The sequence below is a fragment of the Manis pentadactyla genome, chromosome 6 (assembly GCF_030020395.1).
Source record: "Manis pentadactyla isolate mManPen7 chromosome 6, mManPen7.hap1, whole genome shotgun sequence".
Classification (NCBI taxonomy): Eukaryota; Metazoa; Chordata; class Mammalia; order Pholidota; family Manidae; genus Manis; species Manis pentadactyla.
Window position 1 is genome coordinate 112,391,795 of NC_080024.1, and position 21,108 is coordinate 112,412,902.

At 37.9% G+C, this 21,108-nt stretch overlaps 1 protein-coding gene across 6 annotated transcripts in view; it reads right to left on the reverse strand.

Moving 5' to 3' along the window:
- The window catches only part of ARHGAP28 (Rho GTPase activating protein 28), a 183,584-nt gene that overhangs the window by 46,050 nt on the left and 116,426 nt on the right, over nucleotides 1-21,108 (reverse strand). For 4 of the 6 annotated variants that reach the window (XM_036880675.2, XM_036880674.2, XM_036880677.2 and 1 more), the window contains 3 exons: nucleotides 15,230-15,447; nucleotides 9,784-9,876; nucleotides 5,711-5,803 (listed from right to left, as the gene is read on the reverse strand). In XM_036880675.2, the coding sequence (XP_036736570.2) occupies nucleotides 5,711-5,803; nucleotides 9,784-9,876; nucleotides 15,230-15,447 (404 nt within the window). The remainder of the gene's footprint in view (nucleotides 1-5,710; nucleotides 5,804-9,783; nucleotides 9,877-15,229; nucleotides 15,448-21,108) is intronic. The other 2 variants (XM_036880676.2, XM_057504055.1) reach the window with 2 other exon arrangements.

A 21,108-nucleotide genomic window follows, 5' to 3' on the forward strand; every position in this document is an offset into this window, starting at 1 on the left:
AGCTAAGGCACACCATGTGGCTGCCCTGTCAGACCTGGCTACCTTTCTCAAGCATCTCCATGTGAAGCAAAACAGCTCCTACCTTTCTATTACATGCACCCAAACAGAAACTCAGCTTGTCTAGTGTAATTTTTAACCACCCTACGCAAAACAGCTTTACTGAAATTTAAGACATGAACATTCTTTTCTTTACTAAAAGACCCTTATTGCAAAACTGAATATATTTGATACTTATGAAAACATACAACATTTTGTATTTTAAAAAACTGCTATTCATCTTGCTTTACCATACTTTTTGAATTTTCTGTAGGCGGTATGCATTACTTTAGAAAATAAAGGACTCTTTTTTAGAAGAAGCAGAAAACATAAGAAATAGCATTGCAAATTTAAATCAAGACAGTGAACTGGCAATCATCTACCTTCCCTCACTTCCCAAATCACTAAAAATGGCAGAAAACATATATGTTTTTTTAAGGAACAGATTTTTAACAGTATTGGAAACCAGCAAAGAATTTCATTGTAGATCAAGTGACAGAAATTTCTAGATGGAAAGTAGAACAAATTGGTTTGATAAAATAAAAACCCCTACCTAAAAGCAGCATAAAAGAAAATTCTAAAGAGGGAAGTGAAAAACAGATAATGTAGAATGTACAAAGCATAGGAAGGGTCATGGGCAAAGAGTTAAGAAATGTTTACAAAGTAGGAACCAAGTAGACCACCCCCAGCCTTAAATATGTGGACAGCCCCTAATTATAACACTAGGTAAACAAACCCAAATGCAGTCTAAATCAAATGAACTAGCTGCCGTGGGGGTGGCTGGGTTCCTAAGGTGGATTTAGGGGTAAAAGGGCCAGAAGTCAGGAGGACAAAACGAAAGACAGATGGAGACTGAAAACTGAAATGAGCTTTGCCTGGAAGTAATAAATTAGATTTCTTCATGCCCTCCATTGGCTTTGCTTTTGGGGAGAGTGTTTCCTAACCTACTTGCCCCCTCTACATACCTTAAAGTTAAGTATACCCACTCACTTACAAGAACACACAAACAACTGTGGCTTTTGGGGAAAACTGATCTACTCGATTGCAGAGGAAATACACAGCGATTTCCTACACTAATAAATCAAAAGTCAATAAAGTCCTGCACTACGGCTCTGCAGAGAACACTAGGGCCCAGAGGGCTGCAGTGCTGCCCAGAAGTGTGCTGGCATCTTCTGCCTTGTGGAACACTGCCCATCCCACGTTTCTTTGGCTGGAGCCTATGGTGGATCATCTCACCACTGTGCTGTGACAAGATTGCAATAGACAGGGGTGTGGGGAGGGACTGTGGAGCTAGACAGGAAAGAAACACCCAGGATCCACAGTCTTGGTCAGAAACTCCCTAGCAATGGAGGCAACACCTAAAACCAGAGGACACTAGCTGTTACCCAATGGGAAATGTGCAATTCCCTGACCAGCTGGTACTCACACCTGGGCAGACTTCACTGTGTAACTTACGGGCACACATCCCTAAAGCTAACATGTTCTCCACTCAAGATGTTTATATTTGGAAAATAATTGGAAGAAACTATTTATATTTTAGCTGATACTGAGAGATACTGAAAAAATATTTATAGGGTAGTTTAATTTTTCTGTATGAGGTCACCCATGAGAACCAAGATTAAGTAGACATCGTCCACTTTGGATACACACATACAAAAATTAGTTTTTGTTGTTGTTTCTATAGATGCTTTTTTTAAATATAGAATTTAGTTATTTTTTATTTACCTATTAAAACGTCCCTTGCTGAGTTTAAGAGCAAATGTGATGGGGCTGTGGGTGGCTTATTTGCCAATAATCTGATTTATGTTGCATCTTTATCCAAGAGAAATGAGAATACACCTCCATTATACCCCATGAATGTTCATGGCATTATATATATCATAGCTCAAAACTTGAAAGAACCCAAAATGTCTATCATCAGTTGAATAGATAAGCCAATGGTATATTTATGCAATGGATTCTTATTAATAATAAAAGGATCAAGCTTCTTATATATCCAACAAATGGATGAACCTAAAGATGATTTTGACTGAAAGAAGTCAGACACAAGAGTTCATTAAATATTTATAATTCCATTTATATGACAGGTGAAACCAACCTAAGGTATTAGGAATCACAGTGGGGCTTGCCTGTGGAGGAGTGGAAGGACAAATCAACTAGATAGGGCCAGAGAGAAACTTCCAGGGTGTTGGAAAGGTTTCTATTTTGACTGAGTATGGTTACATGGATGAAAACATTTGTTAAAAGTAATTGAATTATACACCTAAAATGTATGCATTTGTTGCTTGCAAATTATACCTCAATAAAAACCACAAAAATAGTTTGATTCCTTAAAAATAACTTAATTCTTATTTTCAGAGTGATTTAAGGGGCTACTGCTGCTATGAATCAAGAACCTACAGCTACAATAGTGGGTAAATCAGAGAGAAAAATGTTGCTCTTGGAAAATATATGTTTGCTGAAGTTTACAAAAAGAGTGAGACAAGCTAAAAACACAGTACAATCATGAACAAAAAGTTACTAATCTGGAACATAAAGATGAAGAAATCAGAGCAAACAGACAAACATGAGAGAAAATTTAGGAGATACTGAAATTCATCTCAAGCAAAGCCATATGGGTTCTAGATGGTGTGGGGATACAGAAAATGGGGAGGAGAAATAATTTAAGACCTAATGGAAGACAATGTCCGTAACTGAAGAAAGAAACAGCTTTCAGATGGAAAGCGACCATCTCACTGAGCAGTGACCAAGATGCATGAAATAAAGGGCAGGTCCTCGTGAAAGTTTGGAACTCCAGCAACAAATACAAAATACATTCAAAATTCAAAAAAGTTGCAGAGAGGGTAAACAAACACAAAAGTTTATTCATAAAGGAATGAGACTCAGGCAACTAAAATAAGAAAATAAACAAATAATGTCATATAAATGTGTAACAGTCAGTCAGTGAACCCATAAGGGAAATCCTACTGCACAGGTTTTTCCAGGAAAGCTCTGGTTTTCTGTTAATAATGGTCAGTGGCACACATTTCTAATAGGAATGTCAACATGGTATCCAGTTTGCTCGCCATCTTATAGAGATTAAATCTGCATGCTATAGTGGCAGTGGTAAAGGAAAGAGAAGTTCATACTAAAGTTGAAAGAATCTTGGTCTACATTTTAGTGACTTGTTTTTGTGATTAAAACAAACTCCTGCTTGTTTAAGTCAAGTTTCTCTAAATTTTCTTTTCTATGAAGCAAACACAGATGCAACTCATAATTTTGAACAGATGGTATGATTGTATTTACAGTGAATTGTGAATTAATATAAAATATAGCTACTTGATTTTCACTTAAGACATTGGAAATAAACTAGATTGGCTAGTTAGCTGTTTGAACAAACTAATACCTCAAATGACTAATTCATTTATGAGAACTGCACATAAGGAAAATATCTTCTTTGATGTATACAAGGAGTGATTTGTAGAGTAGGTTGATGATTATAGATTGGACTGTAAGCCTTTTTCTTAATGCCCAAATTTAGTGGTGTTTGTGATTTAGAGTCAAGGGTCAAGCACTACATGAATAGACTCTTCCTTTTTTGTAAGTAGCTTATGGAAAAATAAACATGTTGGATATTAATGAAATGATATTACATGGACTCTTTTTAAAAGAGGTATAACTGACAACAGCACTGACAACTGACAATATTTAAAGAGTATAAAGTACACAATTTGATGAGTTTTGAAAAATATATACATCTGTGAAACCATCACCTCAGTTAAGATAATGAACAAAACCACCACCTCCAAAAATGTCCTCATGCCCTTTCATCATCCCTCCTACCCCACCCCTCGACAATCCCCAGGTCCCCAGGCAATCACTGATCTTCTTTCCTTCCCTAAAGGTTCCTTTACATTTCTTGTAATTTTATATAAACTGAATCCTTTTTGTCTGGCTTCTTTCACATGGCAAAATCATTTTGAAATCCATCTGTGCTGCAGGCCACTGCTTTTTGTTGCTGAGCAATATTCCACTGTGTGGCTATACTACAGTCTGTTCATGCATTTACTAATAGATAAAATTGGGTGGTTTCCAGTTTGGGGCTACTACCCTACAAACATTTGTGGATAAATCTTTGGATGAATATATATTATTTATGCGTGGAATGGCTGAGTCTAAGGTAGGTAAAGGCTTAACAATTTAAGCAGCTGCCCAATTATGTGTCAAAATGGATGGACCATTTTATTTTACATTCCCACCAGCAGTGCATTGAGAGTTTCAGCTGCTGAAATCCTTAGCACCAGTAGGTATGGTCAGTCTCTTTAATTTTAGTCATTTTACAGGGTTATGTAGAGATTTCTCATTGTAGGTTTATTTGCATTTCCATAATCAGTAATGATACCTTTCATGAGATTATTTATTATCCATTTATCTTCTCTGGTGAAGCATCTATTCAAATCTTTGCCCATTTTAAAAGACTAAAGAAGACAACAAAATTTTAGCATGGGATAACTCAGGGATGTTCTTGACAGAGAAAGTTGATTTTGCTTTCAAAAGTAGAGGATCTGGGTGGTTAAGTCAAGGAAACCAAAGTTTGGAAATACCAAATATGACTGAGCTTCTCTCTCTGAAAACCTAGTAGAGTCAACAGAACATCCTTAAAAAATAGGAAAAAAAGAATCCCAGCATTCCCACAATTTGTGGTCAGAGGTAGTCCAGGAATAATGCAAATTCTTTTCCAAAATTCACCTCCCTCCCCATCCAAGCAGCATCAAGGAAGAAAGCAAATGGAGAAAAATTTGAAAGACAACTACTTTCTCCTCCAAGTTATGAGGGGAAGTGACTGAAGGTATGAGTGTCCACACCTGGGTCCCAGCGATGCCTACCTTCCAGCTAAGCCCCAGGGCCGCTGCGGCAGGAGGGAGAGGACATGCGGGGATTCACCATTTTGCTTTTCTTGGTCTGGGAAGAAGTTAGGAAAGTGAATATGAGGATGTAAAAATGGAAAGAAAAACAGACTAAGCTACACAGGGAGAGAAAAGATAGCATGGGAGAGAGAAAGTGCAAGCAGCAGCAGATGTGAGAAGCAGCTCTGGGCTGAACCACAACTAGACAGCCGTCCCTGGCTGTAAATGACAGAAGCATGATCATGCTGTTCAGGTTGCTGCTGTGGCCCTCCTGAGGAAGTGGGGAGCAGAAGTGGCTCTGGGAAAAGCAGGGCGGCAGGGAAGGGACAGGGACACAGGGCACTCAGCGTTGACAGTGTGGTCAGAAGTAGGGTGCCTGATGTTCACCCACACTGGGGAAACAATAGAAAATTGTGGATGCCTTTTGCTGCCCCAGCAGGTGGACCTGTGACTCAGTGAAACTAACACTCCTATGAGAATGTTTTAAAAGAAAAGAAAAATAGGTAAAGGAGTAAATCTGTCAAAAAGAAATGCCTACAAATCCTTGGTTTTCTGGACATGTTTCTGTGTTTTTGGACCCTGCAGTTATTTATGGACTTAACCATTAAACTTGGGTTCATTTACTGCTGGATGTTTTCCTACAAATCGATTAAAGATGGACAGGTGTGTTGACAGCTGCGGTGGTCCAGCCATCTGAATTACATTACACTGCTTTGATGTTTTGCACAACTGTGTTAAAGAAATGGCTCCTCCTTTCATCCCTGCCCCCCAGTGCTACTGTAACTTACCAAGGAAACACTTGCTTTGATAACTCCCGGCAGCTCTTTTTCCTCCTCGGTGCCATCCAACTGAGAAGTAAGGTGGTCACAGGAATCACCTGGCTAATGAAGTAAATCAGTCATTTTTATCCAAGCACATCTTTCCCAAAGTGATTGCTTATTTAATTACACACTACACTAGAATCTGTATAATGTGCAGCCATGTGGAGACACCCAGATTTAACGACTACCTGTGCAATGGTAACAGCATTCACCAATTTTTCCAGAATTAACTGATACTTATAAATGTCATGCATTATAATAGAAATGGGTCTCAAAAGCAGACACTGCTTAATTGTGGGCCAAAATCCAATTTTCTTCTTTAACTAGTGAATATCATGACTGTGCTCCAAGATGCTATGTATCTAACTCATGTGCTATCCAATGAAAAGATACAAGTTGAAGCCTACTTGGTAGAACATCCAGGAAGGCCACTATTTTCTTATTAAAGAAATATGGATGGAATCAGCTGGTTGATACTTCTTCCAGAATATGGACAGGGTGCCTGTGAAACCCAGACAGACTATGAACATTAATAGTAGCCTGTATGCTAAGTAGAGCCAAATGGAAAGATGAAGAAGTTGGTGGATCACACTAGGGATATTAGCTGTAACAGCCTCAGACTTCTTATTTTGTAGGGAAAATAAACTCTAATTGTCTAAGTTATATAGATTAGTGACAAAACTATCCTACTTTAAAATCGGACCAACTGCATTTGCAATGATCTACAAATTAATAGCAAGAATAGTCAGTGTTTTTCAATTATGAAGTTGGAAATTAATTAGACTGATTACCTTACAGACACCCAAGACTGAAACAAGTATTTCATTCCCATTCACCAAGTACTGGGAAAGCTCTGATTTTCATTATGCAGCAAGTGTACTTGGAGAGTATTCTGATTATAATGGGCTGCATCGTAGGCCTTGTGCACATGTTCTAAGATTTTTGGCAGCATTTGCAATACAATGGCATTCCCCAAATAAGTTGCATATGTTTTTATTCCATGATTGAAAATGCACTTTTGCAAAATTAGACATATTAGATATTAATGAAATCATAAACTATTACATGAGACTATAGGAACTGTTTATTTCATTTTGCTTTTCCGTGTTTTCCGACTTTCCCCAAAAGCATATGTACTATTTGAATAAGAAAAACACGCATCTATTTTGAAACAATCCTAAAGAGTCAACATAAGAAAACTTAAGTCAGGATGGAGGACTGAGCGCACACCGCTCGCAACCACTCAAAATGAGGGAAAGTGTCTACAAGAACAGTCCAAATGGCACTGGAAGCCAACAAACTGTTCTAATAACAGATGAGAAATTGTTAGAAATTCCTGGAAAATAAAAAGTAAATAATTTATCTTATAACTGTAGAGAAATTTTCAACCTAAGAACAGTATAAGGCAACATTACTGACAAGGAAAGGACAAATCCACAAAAAGCAAACAGACAATGAACCCAGCTGAGTGAAAAATACAAAGGGCAGGAGGGGGTCCCGGGGGCAATGGCCAGGATACTTTATTGTAAAGCATTTCCTCAATGGAGGGGCCAGCCAGGCCTCCCACCAGCTCCCATGATGATACACTGAACAACAGGCAGTAGGTACGTATGGCCCCAAGAAAAGCACACTGAACCCAGTGAACTACCTGCCCAGAAGATGTCCAAGGTTGGCACCCCAATATCAGTCACTCTGGACCTCCATGAAAGACATGGATGGTAGAACAAAGGAAAACATCAGCTCTGTCTGGAGGGACAAAGGAAAACATCAGCTCTGTCTGGAGGGAGAGAATGAAGTCATTCATCACTCTCCCTTTGGGGTTGAATGTATGTGCCTGTGTGTTGTGTGTGTGTGCATGCATGCATGTGTGTGTACTCACTCTCATGTGCTGTTCAAGTAACTTCCACTCACACACTATTCACAAATCTTGCTGACTTATACAGAACTCAAAGTCAGCCCCCTTATTCTCCTTTGGGAAAGTATCTATGTAACAGCAGAGAAATATATTGCAACAATGAATCCGAAGTCATGAAGTAGCCAACCTAGTCCATTAATAAACACAAATAAGTCACCATGGATCATCGGCCATTGGAGATAATCAACATCATAGAAAAGTATAGTGATAAACATATTGGTAAAACAGAGAACTGGTGGAAGAGAAAAATGCTTATAATAAAGTAATAATTTCAGAGATATTAGAGAGGCTACAGCAACCATAAACCAGGACTACTTAGAACAATAAAGGGGAAATCAGATAAAAAAAGGAGTCCTTATGAATTAATAGTATGATTACCAAGTTAAAAAATCAAACTGGGCCTAGCATTTTGATACTTACCAATTTAGGATTTAAGCCTTTGGATATGAAACCTTATTTACCAGAGATATTTCTTCCCAGATTTGCTCAAAGGATAAAAGGTGCAATCTGCTAAGGAGATGTAATATATGTGATTATGCTAAATTAGCATCTTTACTATTCTCTGTTATTCTGTTCAGCTACCCTAGTCATCCTCTCGGGCAAAGAACAGTGCTTGCTTCTCATTCTGTAATCTGGTGAGGAGCTCACAGGAGAGGCTGCAGTGAGACTTTAATGTGCTTTTCCATCTCAGTGAGAGATTCCGGCATGGGTTTAGCACCACACTTGCCCGTTGATGAACCTTTAAAGGGTGATAAACCTTCAAAGAATTGATGAAAAGGGACAGTAATAAAAGAGAAAAGAAATAAAAGAAGCCCAGATGAATCTTCAAAGAATTGATGAAAAGGGACAGTAATAAAAGAGAAAAGAAATAAAAGAAGCCCAGATGAATCATGAGAGTCCATGGCTAGGGTGGGAGTGTCAGCGACGAATGACACCTAAAGGCACTGAGGGAACAAAATCTGAGGACACCTGCTGCCGAGAACAGAAAATGTAAAGACCTCTAACTAGATGGAGTGAACATTCTTATGAAAAACATAATGAAAATAGAGAAAAAATTAGAGCCCAAATCTGCAAAACAGGACTGCTCACAGCCCCAGCTGACCACAGGCCACCTCCAGACCTTGGCCTACCCTCAGGCAATAGCAGAGCAGCCGGAGCACGAACTGGCCACATCCAAAAGCCTTGGGCAGAACTTGAGAAGAGACAACGCCTCTGCTAGGACAATTGCAAGATTCAGATAGAGCATCCCCCATAAAATACATGCAAGATGAAAATAAATGTTACAGCAACTAAACATTATTGTTGTCCTTATCTTTATCAGATCAAGGACGGTACAGGGGTTATTCTTAGAACAGCAAGAATAACCTCGTCCTCTGGTAGGAAGGAGAAAAAAGCACAGCTAAGGCAAAGGATACTGAAACATAACAAGAAGGCTCTGTAAATCCACTGCCGTGAGTCCCAGTGGAGCCACAGAAACCCACCTACCTCTGTGTCCCCTGCTCAGGGTGCACTGCCTCAAGAGGACCCATGCCTCATGCCAACTGTACAAGTCATGGCATGGGATTCACTGCACAAAATAAAGTCTCCTGAGAAATCTTCAGTGGCAGTTGGGAAGCCAAATTAGCACTCTTAAGCTTTGAACTAAAATGGCCACGGTGGGCTCTAATGAAATGTGTCTCCCCCTGTGCCAGATGGTGCACTTTACCCCATTCATTGTTACACATTTAAGAAGCTGCATTGTTGTCCCCATGAGATATTTACATTTTGAAAATAACTACAATGTCAAAATAAGTCTCATAATAATTAAATTAATATTTAAAGATGCATGGTGGGGAGAAGATTTCCCATTATGCATTGAGCAGAGACCAAAAGTTCAGCGGGCCACCTCTCTGACACTGGGACTCTTGGTGAGCTGCAGCTGTGGCTGTTTTTGTTCTGGTCTATATGGGTAAGCCGCATAATTATTTGTGGGTTTGACTATTTAATTATTCACTGCTGAGTTGAAGAGTCTCTTTTTTCTTTCTTGTTACAAGGTAAATGAGCATTTTTTTTCCAAGTTTTCCTGACTGCCTTGAAATAATGACTTTGTCTAATCTCACTCTCTATCCCACTTGCTTGATCTTACCAGTTGACCATTTCTGCAGGGAATTGCTGATATCCCTTCTTCATCCAGGGTCTCATCCAAAAGAGGAGTTGGGATACAACAATAATCATCTGGCTATTGAGAAAAATGAGAGTGCATTTTTACTCAGGCGCATTCTTCCAAGGATAAGTGTGCATTCAATCACGTGTGATGCATACTCTGTGTACATTCACAGAGGTGTGTGGGGATGCCCATAGAGGTGACCCCTGTGCTCTGCTTTCACCCATTTTTTCAGCCAGTACTGAGAGCCGAGTGCAGGCCAAGCATGATAGACAGTGGTCTCTATGAAAGACATTATCAATTGCTTACCCCAAACCCAGCTGCCTGTCTATCTTAAAAGGATCCTGATTTTCTTTCAGGAACTTCTCTGTCCAACTAAAAAACACCTATTTCTCAGGCTTTTCTGCAGCTACAAATGATCACATAATATTACTGGGCAATGAGGAGTAACTGGAACTTTACCAAGTACTATTTCCAGGAAACTAAAGTCAGAGGGACAGAGTCAGTTGGTGTAAGTTCCAGGAACTGCCAGGAATATGGATATGGTCCCAGGAATGGCCCAGCCAACTTGTAAGCAAAAGGATGAAGACTGCACGTGGAAGACACAATGGGAAGGCAGAAGGGAGCTGGAGCCATGCCAAAGCAAAGGAATACCTACCTTCAGCTTCTTCTTAAAGAGAGAAAAACAAATCCACATTTGTTTAACTCATAATTTCTTAGATTTTGTATTACATGCAGTCAAATGAATAGAAATCATCATGTTTTTAAAATGGCCTATGACTATATTTATACAATTATAAGCCAGTCCCACCTTTAACTAGCTGTTTATAAATTGTGACATTAGAAATAAATTAGATTGACTATTTTGCTAATTAGGTGCATTAATGAGTCACATTATCTGAGTATTAGAAAAAAATACATTTGGACACTGCAGTTCTGCTCATGATGAATAGAACTATAGACCTTGTATTATGCACCCAGAGGTTGATTTAGTATTCGTGATTTAGCGTATAGTAGCTCTACTAAAATGAGGGTTAAATATTCTATTCCTTTATGGTTAAAATTCCAAGGAAAGTAAAGTTATTGGATACTTAGTTAAATGATAAACTTTATTGGTCTCCATAGAAAAAGTCACTTTTCACCTTGCTTGTCCATATTTTCTAAGGTTCCAGTAACAATTATGTATTACTTTTATAAGGAAAAAACATTTTTTTTGAAAGGAACAAACATTAAGAAATTTGGATCAAGATAGCAAAATGCAAATACCACTTTCTTCCCCCACTGCAGATCATTCAAAGCGTCAACAAAGATGTCTTTTTTAAAGAGTAGGTCTAGGAACCACTAAAGATTTCTATTAGCAGAACATAGACTATTGGATGTTCCTGGAAGATAAAAAGCAAGCAAGAATGATTTGATACGGGTAGAGAAAAACCTGAGCCTGAAAAAAGTTACAAGAATAAAATGTGCTGATCCAGAAAAAGCACATTCCAGGAATGTGAATAAAAAAGAGCAGGAAAGTATCCCCCAATTCCAAAGACAATTGCCAAAGTGACTCAAGAAGATTTTTCTGAACAAATAGGCCAGGAGACCTTTCTTCCCTCTAACTTGGAACAGTGGGCAGCAGCTCAATGTGAGTCCAAGATAAATCCAACAAGTGCCCTCTTGGTGACAGAGTGACCACCTGCCTTGGGGGAGACAGTGGTTGGCCCAGTGTGAGCAGTCCTGAACAAGGAGAGCTGAATTGCCCTTCACTGGGACCTTCTAAATGGGTATAGACAGGAAGTTACGTTTGCCTGAAAAGGAAATAAATTATGATTCTTCAGGATTCTCATTATTTTAGCATTGGTTCCATATTTATGTGTCTTAAAGTGAAGTGTGATAGCTGACACTGACACAGTCTACCACTCAACAGGCCCAGACTCCTATTCACAGGTGAGTTTCTGGGAGAAAACTGGTCTGCTTAACTGCATAGGAAATACACAACCATAACCTCTACTAATCAATCAGTCTAGTCCCTTCATTAATAAATATGAATTAACAACCAAGGATCAAAATCAATTAACAGTAGCAATGTAATGATGCCCAAAATAAACAAATGACTCTGAAGGAAATTTCAAGGATAATTCAAGGAAAAGAAGAGAACCTTGGGATTTAAGAGTTATTTAGTACCTTCAGAGAACTGAGAGGGTTTTGCAACCAAGAAATAAGAAGAGATCAATCAAATAAAAGAGGAAATCAGAGGAAAAGAGAGGCTTTAGTAAATTAACAGTATGATTATTAAATTTTAAAAATTAATGAAATGCAGAAGTATTAATACAACAATGGCTGTGAAAAATGAAGTTGAAAGGGTAGCCAAGAATGCAGAACAAACACTCCCACAAACAGCTTGGAAAATGTAAGAGAACATTTAAGACACACTGAGACTCAGTCCAAACAATGTAGCCATCATCTAACAGGAGTGGCAGGAACTGAAGAGAAAAATGAAGGGAATAAATATGTTAGAGGAAAATACACAGACCCGGAAGAATGAATGATTTCTCAGAGTGAAAGAGCTCACTCAGCAGTGACCAGGATGAATGTCTTCTTAGAAAAGTAAAACTGGTAAAACTTCAAGGTTCCCATGATAAAAATAAAATTCAAAAGCACCCACATTTGGATACAATGGAGTTTAATATAGATACCATGCTTCCCCAGAGCAGTGGGGCATGGAAGATAACAGGCCAGTATCTTCAAAATGCTGAAGGAAACTGATTTTGAGCACAGGATACTAGGTGCAGAAATTTAGGAAAAGCACTCATATAATCTACACATCTATATCTTAAATTACTGAAATTATATCTTCACTAGTTAGTTAAGTACACCAAATCTGATTCATACATTTAAGATTAGTGCAAAACTACCTTATGAAATTTATGATGTTAAATTTTCATTAAGGAACTGAAATGGAAACTTTAGGTAACTGTTCTATTAATGTAGTTAACTGCTGACAGAAAGAAAGAGAGTAGGAGAGGATAATGGAGGAAGGCAGAGAGAGAGGCAGAGAAGAAGAGAGGGCAGGGACGGGACGAAGGGAGGGAGAGGGGGAGCACACGCCAGGACGGACACACTTGGAGCAAGAGAGAGGGGAGGAGGCACTGGTATTTATGCTATCGAATTCAAATAAGAAACTTAAACATTTAGGTACATTCCCAAGAAACTTCCAAATCTACTTGCAGAAGCAGATGGTGAATTTGTTAAGAAAAAAAATTTGTGAAGATGTTTATTAGACCTCATACATTGTAAGTATACCATACTTTTTAAAAAGCTAGTGCTATATGGCTTTTCCGCATTTTTGATAAAGAGCAATCTGAATGTTTAAGCAGTGTACAGGATGCCAGGCGCTCACTGCCCTGCAGAAGCCCCATTTCCCAAGGTAGTACAAGACCTCCACTCCCTGGAACAGAGGGTCTTGCTTCCACCTGCCTCGTTCTCGCTTCGCTCCGGAACTGGCACTTTAGCAGCGAGACTGGAAGGTGGCCAGCAGAAGCCCCTGGCCGGTCCCCTCACCTGCCACAAGTGTGGCCCTCTCTCTGCCTTTGCTGGAGTTACAAGCCTACAGTTCACTGTGCCTACATTAGCAAATGACTCTTCATTTCTTTGCACCCTCACAGGCCCAGCGAGGGAGCCCCCCTTTACGGTCCTCTGGGATCTAAGTGAAAGCAGCAGAAGGAACACTATTCCTGTGTGACCAGAGACCCAAATTTAGGGACCATATTGAGGTGAGTTATGCATTTTCTTGAGTAACTGGAGGATTCAGGAGAAGCTACAGACCCTTTCTGATTTTGCAGTTTGCTGGGGAAAAGCAAAAATCTTAGTCTGGAGTGGCTGGAAACAGAAATGGGAAGAAAGCATGTAGGCCAAGTTTCCAGGACTCCCTCAAGATGTGGGATAGAACAGAAGAAATGACCCATGGGAGAGCCTTTTCTCTGATAGGCATCTTGGCCAGGACTCATGACTGGAGTCCTTGCCTAAAGCTGAGGGCATCACCTTTACTCAGCTAGAGCTACAGAAAATCTCACCATCCAGAAAGACACAGGTTACTGCTAGGTTAAAAGTTCAAACAGCGTGTCACTAAAAATGCTCGTACCTCAGGTATACAGTGGTATACCACAGAAGATTCTAGAACGTCAACATATTAACTACAAGCCACATGTGACTATTTAGACTTAAATCAATTAAGATTAAATAAAATTAGAAGTTCAGTTCCTAACACTAGCTCCATTTCAAGAGCCAGTGCCACATGTGTCTGTACTGGACAGCACAGAAAGGGACCATTTATCACAGAAAGTTCTGAAGGACAGTGCTATTCCAGAACACTATTAGCATAAATGCAAACGTTAACTTGGTACATGTGAGTTGCTCTGCAACTACCCAGTGTGACTAATATATTGAAGAGAAGATATAATTTACAGACAACTTAAAATAACTCAAATTGGAGACTGTCTCCAACAATGCTTGCCCCACAATATCCTTGAAGTTTAATTTATATCATTATTAATATTACAATTAAACAGCTAAGAAACCTAATCAGAGCACCCAACTAACCTACCCCAAGCAACTTTATATGAACTGCAACAGAATATCAAGTTTCCTTTGTCTATATACTAATTACTCCCAAAGGTACAAGAATACTATTTGCATGGAACATAAGATAGGGCCTTGTTCAGAGAATGTATCCAATTAAGTATTATGGCAGGAATGATGCAATTACATCAATGCAACATTGCAACAGTGCAATGAATGAATGAATGAATGAATGCCAGCTAGCAGTAAAACAGACACAGAAATAGGAGAACATTACCAAACAGCCTCAGGAGTAAAATTGTGGTCATGGAATTGCTGAGGATAAGCCAGAATTTCAGCCAGCATATCTCAGAAAACATGTGATACTCCCTTACAGTTTTCTGAATCACTCCCTTGCCCCCTTAATGGTAGTATCTTTCACTTTTTACCATTTCCATTTATTTGAACATAAAGGCTACACTACCCATCCCCCTATCCCCACCCATTTAAAACAAACCACCAGGACTTGCTTATAATCCTTGGGTCCACTTCTCTGGGGCTCCTTTGCCTGGTCAGAGAGTTTCTAATCAGTGCTCGGATGTAAGTAAAGGCTCTGTAGGTACCCATCCACAAAGACTTGCTCCATTAACCAAATAAGTTATTCTCCAGCTTCAACAAAGGGAAGACATTTAGTGCTAAGGGAGACTGCTGTAAGGCAGATAAGGAATGATCAGTCAAGTTTTGAATTTGTACAGTTTTGCACTGTGCCATCTGCTTTAGTTTTCTTTACCAGTTGGAGGATTACCAGCCTTTTCTGATACTTCTCCCACATTCTGCTCTCCTCCCCCAGTCACACCAAACCTTTTGAGCCATATTCATTACTTACAGGAGATTCGCTGACTCCAAAGATGTCTCTGACATCCCTGACAGATTGCTTATTCTTTTTTCTCATGGTTTGAGTGTAAGTATTGTATCTCTTCTTCACTGCAGCTGCTTGGGTTCGAGTCAATGTGGAGAGCAAGGCTTTGCCATCCTCCTCTTCATCACCTGAGATGAGGGTTGATAAACCCACATCTTGCAACCACTCTGCTTCAAGTTCTCCTTCTGTAATTACCAAGAGATGTCATCACCAACATTACCAAGAGATGGTTAGGACATTCTCTGTCTGACTGGATTCCCTGTATATCTGTAGTTCTGTGTGTATCAGTGAATAATAAATATCGGTACATAAAATATTAAGGCCATCCTGGTCCTAGAGGGCATTATTCTAAGTGAAATAAATCAGAGAGAGAAAGAAAATATCATATGTTTTCATGTTTATGTGGAACCTAAAACAAACAAACAAACAAACCAAGATCATAGATACAAAGCACAGATTAGGTGATGAGATTGGTGGTTGCCAGAGGCAGGGGGGAAGATGGGGTGAGCAAAATGAGTGAAGGGGGTCAGAAGGTACAAACTTAAAATAAATACATCATGGGAATGTAATGTACAGCATGGTGACTATAGTTAATAATACCATATTACATATTTGAAAGTTAGTAAGAGAATAAATCTTAAAAGTTCTCATCAAAAGAAAAAATATTCTGTAACTATGTGTGGTGATAGATATTAACTCGTCTTACTGTGGTGATCATTTAGCAATAGTGATAAATATCAAATCATTATGTGTGTACCTGAAACTAATATAATGTTGCATGTCAATTATACCTTAATTTTTAGATAAATCCTTTCTTTCCCCAAAATCATTATGGGAAAGGCCTATAAGAATGATTGAAGTCTGTTTGGTGTTTTTTAAGTAAGTCAAATTTTAAAGTATTTTCTAGTAGAGTAAGGTTAATGGGCAGATTTGGTAAGGTAATTTTCTCTGCCAGAGAACTAAATATATAAGCCATATTGGTCTGCCAATTAAAAAAAAAAAGATAAAATGTGAATATTTAGACTAAAACCATAATAGAAAAAGAATGGCTTAATGGCACACAAAAGGACTTTTAAGCTATTCAAATGTGGGTTCAAATCCCAGTGCCACCATTTACTAGTTGAATAACTGGAATGTTTTGAGATCTTTCTAGGCCTCCGTGTCATCATGGCAAAAAGAAGGTAATAGTAACAAAAATATTAGGGGGCTATAAGGATTGCTTTTTCAATTTATGACAGCTAGCAAAGAATGTAGAACACAGTATGTACTCAGTAGATATTCACTCTCTTACTCTTCTCCTTATTCTGAACATTGAGCAACATTTTCTTTTTTCAAAAGGCAACTAAAAAACTTAAAAGTTGTCATAATGAGAATCAATTATTATTGTAAATTGGATGTGCAGAAATAATAAAGAATTCAGCTAACTAGTTTTATTGTGGTAACAAGAAATCCACTACGTGTGCATTTCTGTAAACTACACTAAACAGGTATTACCTGAATGCAGTTTATTTAAAGAGCAGGTTAGACTGATTTGTAAACAGCCTGTCACACCATCACTCTAGGATCCTTGGACTCAGCTTACATGCTTGCATCACTGGTATATGAACAAAGCCTTCTAATGTGCTTTACAGTCCCCATTTCATAGCTAAGCATATATTTTATCTGCTATCTCAATACTGCTGGGTTTCTTTCTCCTTCTGATAATATTCCCCAAAATATGTCATTATCCCCAAAATATATATACCCAAAATAATTATTCCCCCTAAATAATAATTACTTTCTCTTTCACTAGAATATAAACTCCATGAGAAAAGGAAACATTACTGCTTTTGTTTATAATTCTAACACCAAGGTCTTGCAGAGTGTCTACAAAGAGCAGGTGCACATATTTGTTGAATTAACTAATTAAATTTCAGTTGAAATATATAATTAAGGAATTATTTTTAGTCAGGAACTGATGAATACCAAACATCAACTTTTAAAAATGAGTGTAGCTATCATACATACAATTACTTAAAATCCACCAGCTTAGTAAGTTTGCTGGGGAAACATATCAAACAGGGAATAAACCTTCCCAGTAAAAGTAGCATAGCTTGTATACAGATAACAGTCCTGTGTATAACAATTATAAACTCTGAACTGAGAATATAAAATAACTATTTGGGGGTAATAAAGAGGAACCAAGTATAGGCAGGAACTGAAAAACAATTCAATTTTAATACAAAGAAATGTACTGGGTGAGATTCACATTTATACAACTTTTTAACAGAGGTCACTTTCCCATTCCTACACTACAGGGTGGCTAGAACACAAATAGAAAACCAGTTTTACTAATTTGAAGAGACAGAGGGTAGTGTATGGGATTACTAAGCACCCAGAGAGTGAGGGACTCCTGCTATCTGGGGGCCACATAGGAGACAGCTCCAAAAGCCGTGCATGAACTCTGACCAAATCTTTGCAAAACCTTGAACTAAAAAAGTATATGGGGGCCTTAAGCATCCTATCAAGAAGTAGCAGCTAAAGGGCTAAAATAAAGAGCAAGGTTACAGTCACTGCACAGAGCAGGGAAGACAGAGCTGGAGGTATGAACCCAGCCAAGTTAACTGCTAGAACTGAAATTAATCCCTTCACAGGAAGATAATGGCATAAAATTCTCTCAAACATATCAATAGTGTTACAACATTACATTAACAATAATGTTCAATAGCTAGGATATAATAAAGAAAGAAAACAAATAATGGACTAATTCATTGAGAGAAAAGGTAGCCAATGTAAAGTGACTCTGAGATGACTCTGATTTTGGGCAAGGACTTTAAAACAGCTGTTAATTATACCTATGCCCAAGGACCTAAAGGAAGAGATATTTATGAGTGGGCAAAGAATTTCAGTAAAGACATATAAAATATAAAAAAATGAAACTAAAATAACTAAAATGCAAATTATAGAATTTCAAATTAAAATATATTGAGTAAAAAAACTTCTGGACTTTATTAGAGACTCTAAAAGATAGGGCAAGTAAAGTTGAAAGTTAAATCTACGTAAGTTATCCAGTCCAAAGACAGAGAGAAAAATATTTAAAAATATTTAAAACAGAGCCCCAGTGATCTGCTGGCAATGTTAAGTCATGTAATGTATGTGTAATTTGAATGTCAGAAAAGAGAGTGGTGCGGAAAAAAAATTATTTGAAGAAATAATGTCCAAAGTTTTCCAAATCTGCTGAAAAAGTGAACTAGCTCAGCTAATACCAGGTAGGTTAAATATAAAAGAAACTATAGTTAGATATCTTAAAGTCAAACTGCTGAAAACAAAATATAGAAAGAAAATTTGAAAGCAGAGAAAAGACAATACACCATATAAAGGGTAACAATAATATTAAGGCATTGTCTTCAAATCAGAAACAAAGGTCAGAACACAGTAAGATGACACAATAACACAAATCCTGAAAGAAAGAAAAAAAAACCTTGTCAACCAATAATTACATATACAGCAGAAATATCTTTCAAGAATGAAGGTGAAATAAAGTCACTATCAGGTCAATAAAAACTGAGAACATTTATCACCAGCAAACTTGCTCTGTAAGATATGTGGAAGGAAGCTTTTTAGGTTAAGGGAAAAGATAGCAGATGGATATTAGATAGACATAAAAGTACTGGAAATGTTAAAATGGGGATATTATTTCTTTAAAAGACATGTGGCCACTTTCTCTTCCCCCAAAATTCAGTCTCAGTGCCTAAAACCATCTGTTGGCACAAAGAGAGGCAGGCATTTATGCAGAGGAGCAGTCTGAACAAGGATATTGGAGCCCCAAGTGGGATGAGAGCAACCAGGAAAAGGAAAAGGAAAAGGAAAATGGTAATGGACAGGGGAATTGATCAAAGAAATACATATAAGATAATGGGAGCCAGTTTTCTCACTGTCTAAAAAGAAAGTCACAAATACAGAAAAGGAGAAGAATAGAGTGAACCTAGTGTAATTAGATTGGAATTGAAACTATAGGTATGAACTCATGTATTTCTATGTCTTTAGTTATAGAAACAGATATAAATGTATGTATATGTGTGTACCTATGCATATATTATATACATATAAGCACATACATGTATGTGTGTATATATGAACACATATATGTGTGTGAGAGAGAAAAAAAGTAGACAAATGCACAATCATCAGAGTTAAGATTTTAATAACCTTCTCACAGTAACTGATAGAAAAATCAGAAAATAATTAGTACGGACACAGAAGATTTGATCCAATGTACCAACCACCTGAAAAACTGGGAGCACAGCAAGGATGTGAGCTGTCACTTCTTTTCAGCTTGTACAGGAGGCCCTAGTATAATTAGGCAAAGTAAAGAAAGAAAGCATAAAAATCAGACAGGAAAAAGTTAAACTGTGTCTATTCACCAATGATCTCTGTTAGTGTAAAAAGATCCTAAGAAATCTAGCAGTAGAGAACTACTAGAAAATGAATTTAGAAAGGTCATAAAATATAAGGTGAAGATACAAAACTCTCAAGACCAAAACCAATCTATGATGTAAAAACATCAGAACCATGGCTGTCTCTGGCCAGGGACAGCAAGTCATGGGAGTGAGGAGACTAGGAACAAGCTTGAGATTTTCTGGGTTGATGGAAATGTTATCTATCTTGATTAGCAAAAGGTTATAAAAGTTAGCATTTGTCAAACCTGACTGAATAGAAGTTATATCTGTGCATATACACCAAGGGAAAAAAAATCTGTAAATAAACATTAAACTCAAGTTAGTAGGTATGCTTTTTATAGAAGTTTAGGTTAGCAAACTTGAACATATTTTCTGTGTACTCTAGGTCTGTGTAAATGAAAGACTATACAGGGAGGAAAATCAGAGCCAGTTTTCTCATTGTTGTAGAAGAGAGTTACATGATATAAAAAGGGAAGACAACATCTAACCATGTGATTGGTGTCAGATCAGAATTGGAGGTTATCAGTAGAACTCATAATTTTTAATATAGATAGCTCACTAGGTGGTGAGAAAAAGGGTGGAGAATAAGGAGTATTTTCCTTTGTGTGGCTTTCTGTCTTCTGGATCTGAAAAGGCACAATGGACAGATGCAAGCAGAAGGTCTAAGAATGTACTTGGAGGATGGGTCCCCTGAATGGATTCCATTAAATGTGTGAAAGGGCCTTTTATTTCTAATAGTATGTGAAATACACTAATTGTGGTATGCCTAACCTATTATTTTTCAGAACTAAGAAGGACAGACTTGTAGGAAAGGGAATGAAGAATGAAAAAGGCTTTTAAAGTTTCCATTTGTCTGAATAGTGTTCTTGAGGTCCATCACTGGCTAATGGAAACATTTTTAGGTGGCTATTTACTAAACTACCTCAGTCTTTCTTGGATGTACTTGTTGATAGCAGCACCTGCAGGAGATGACCTATGCTTTTAATCCCAGGTAATTTTGCTCTTTTTAAAAATTAAGAACAATTATCCTTCTGTTAAGTTTCACTGAAAACTAGTCTTTTTTGATATATTCGGCATGGCTCTTATTTTGTGAAATGTAAGATAATCCATTCCCTAAATACATTAAAACTAGTAAGTACTTCAAAGTCAAGTATATTCCCCCAAAACTATACTGGCAATTATTTTCTGTCTCTTTTTTTTGGGGGGGGGGCAGTGATTAATAGCCAAGTATACAAATGGCAAAGCCATCAGAATCAGAATAATCATCTGCTGGATGATAAGGAACCAAATCAACAGGAAGTACAGCATCCCTGAGTCATGATATGAAGGGATCAATTTGAGTTTTGTTGACAGCTCTCATTCAGGTCATGTCACCTTATACTGAAGCCACCCTTCCCAAATCTGGTA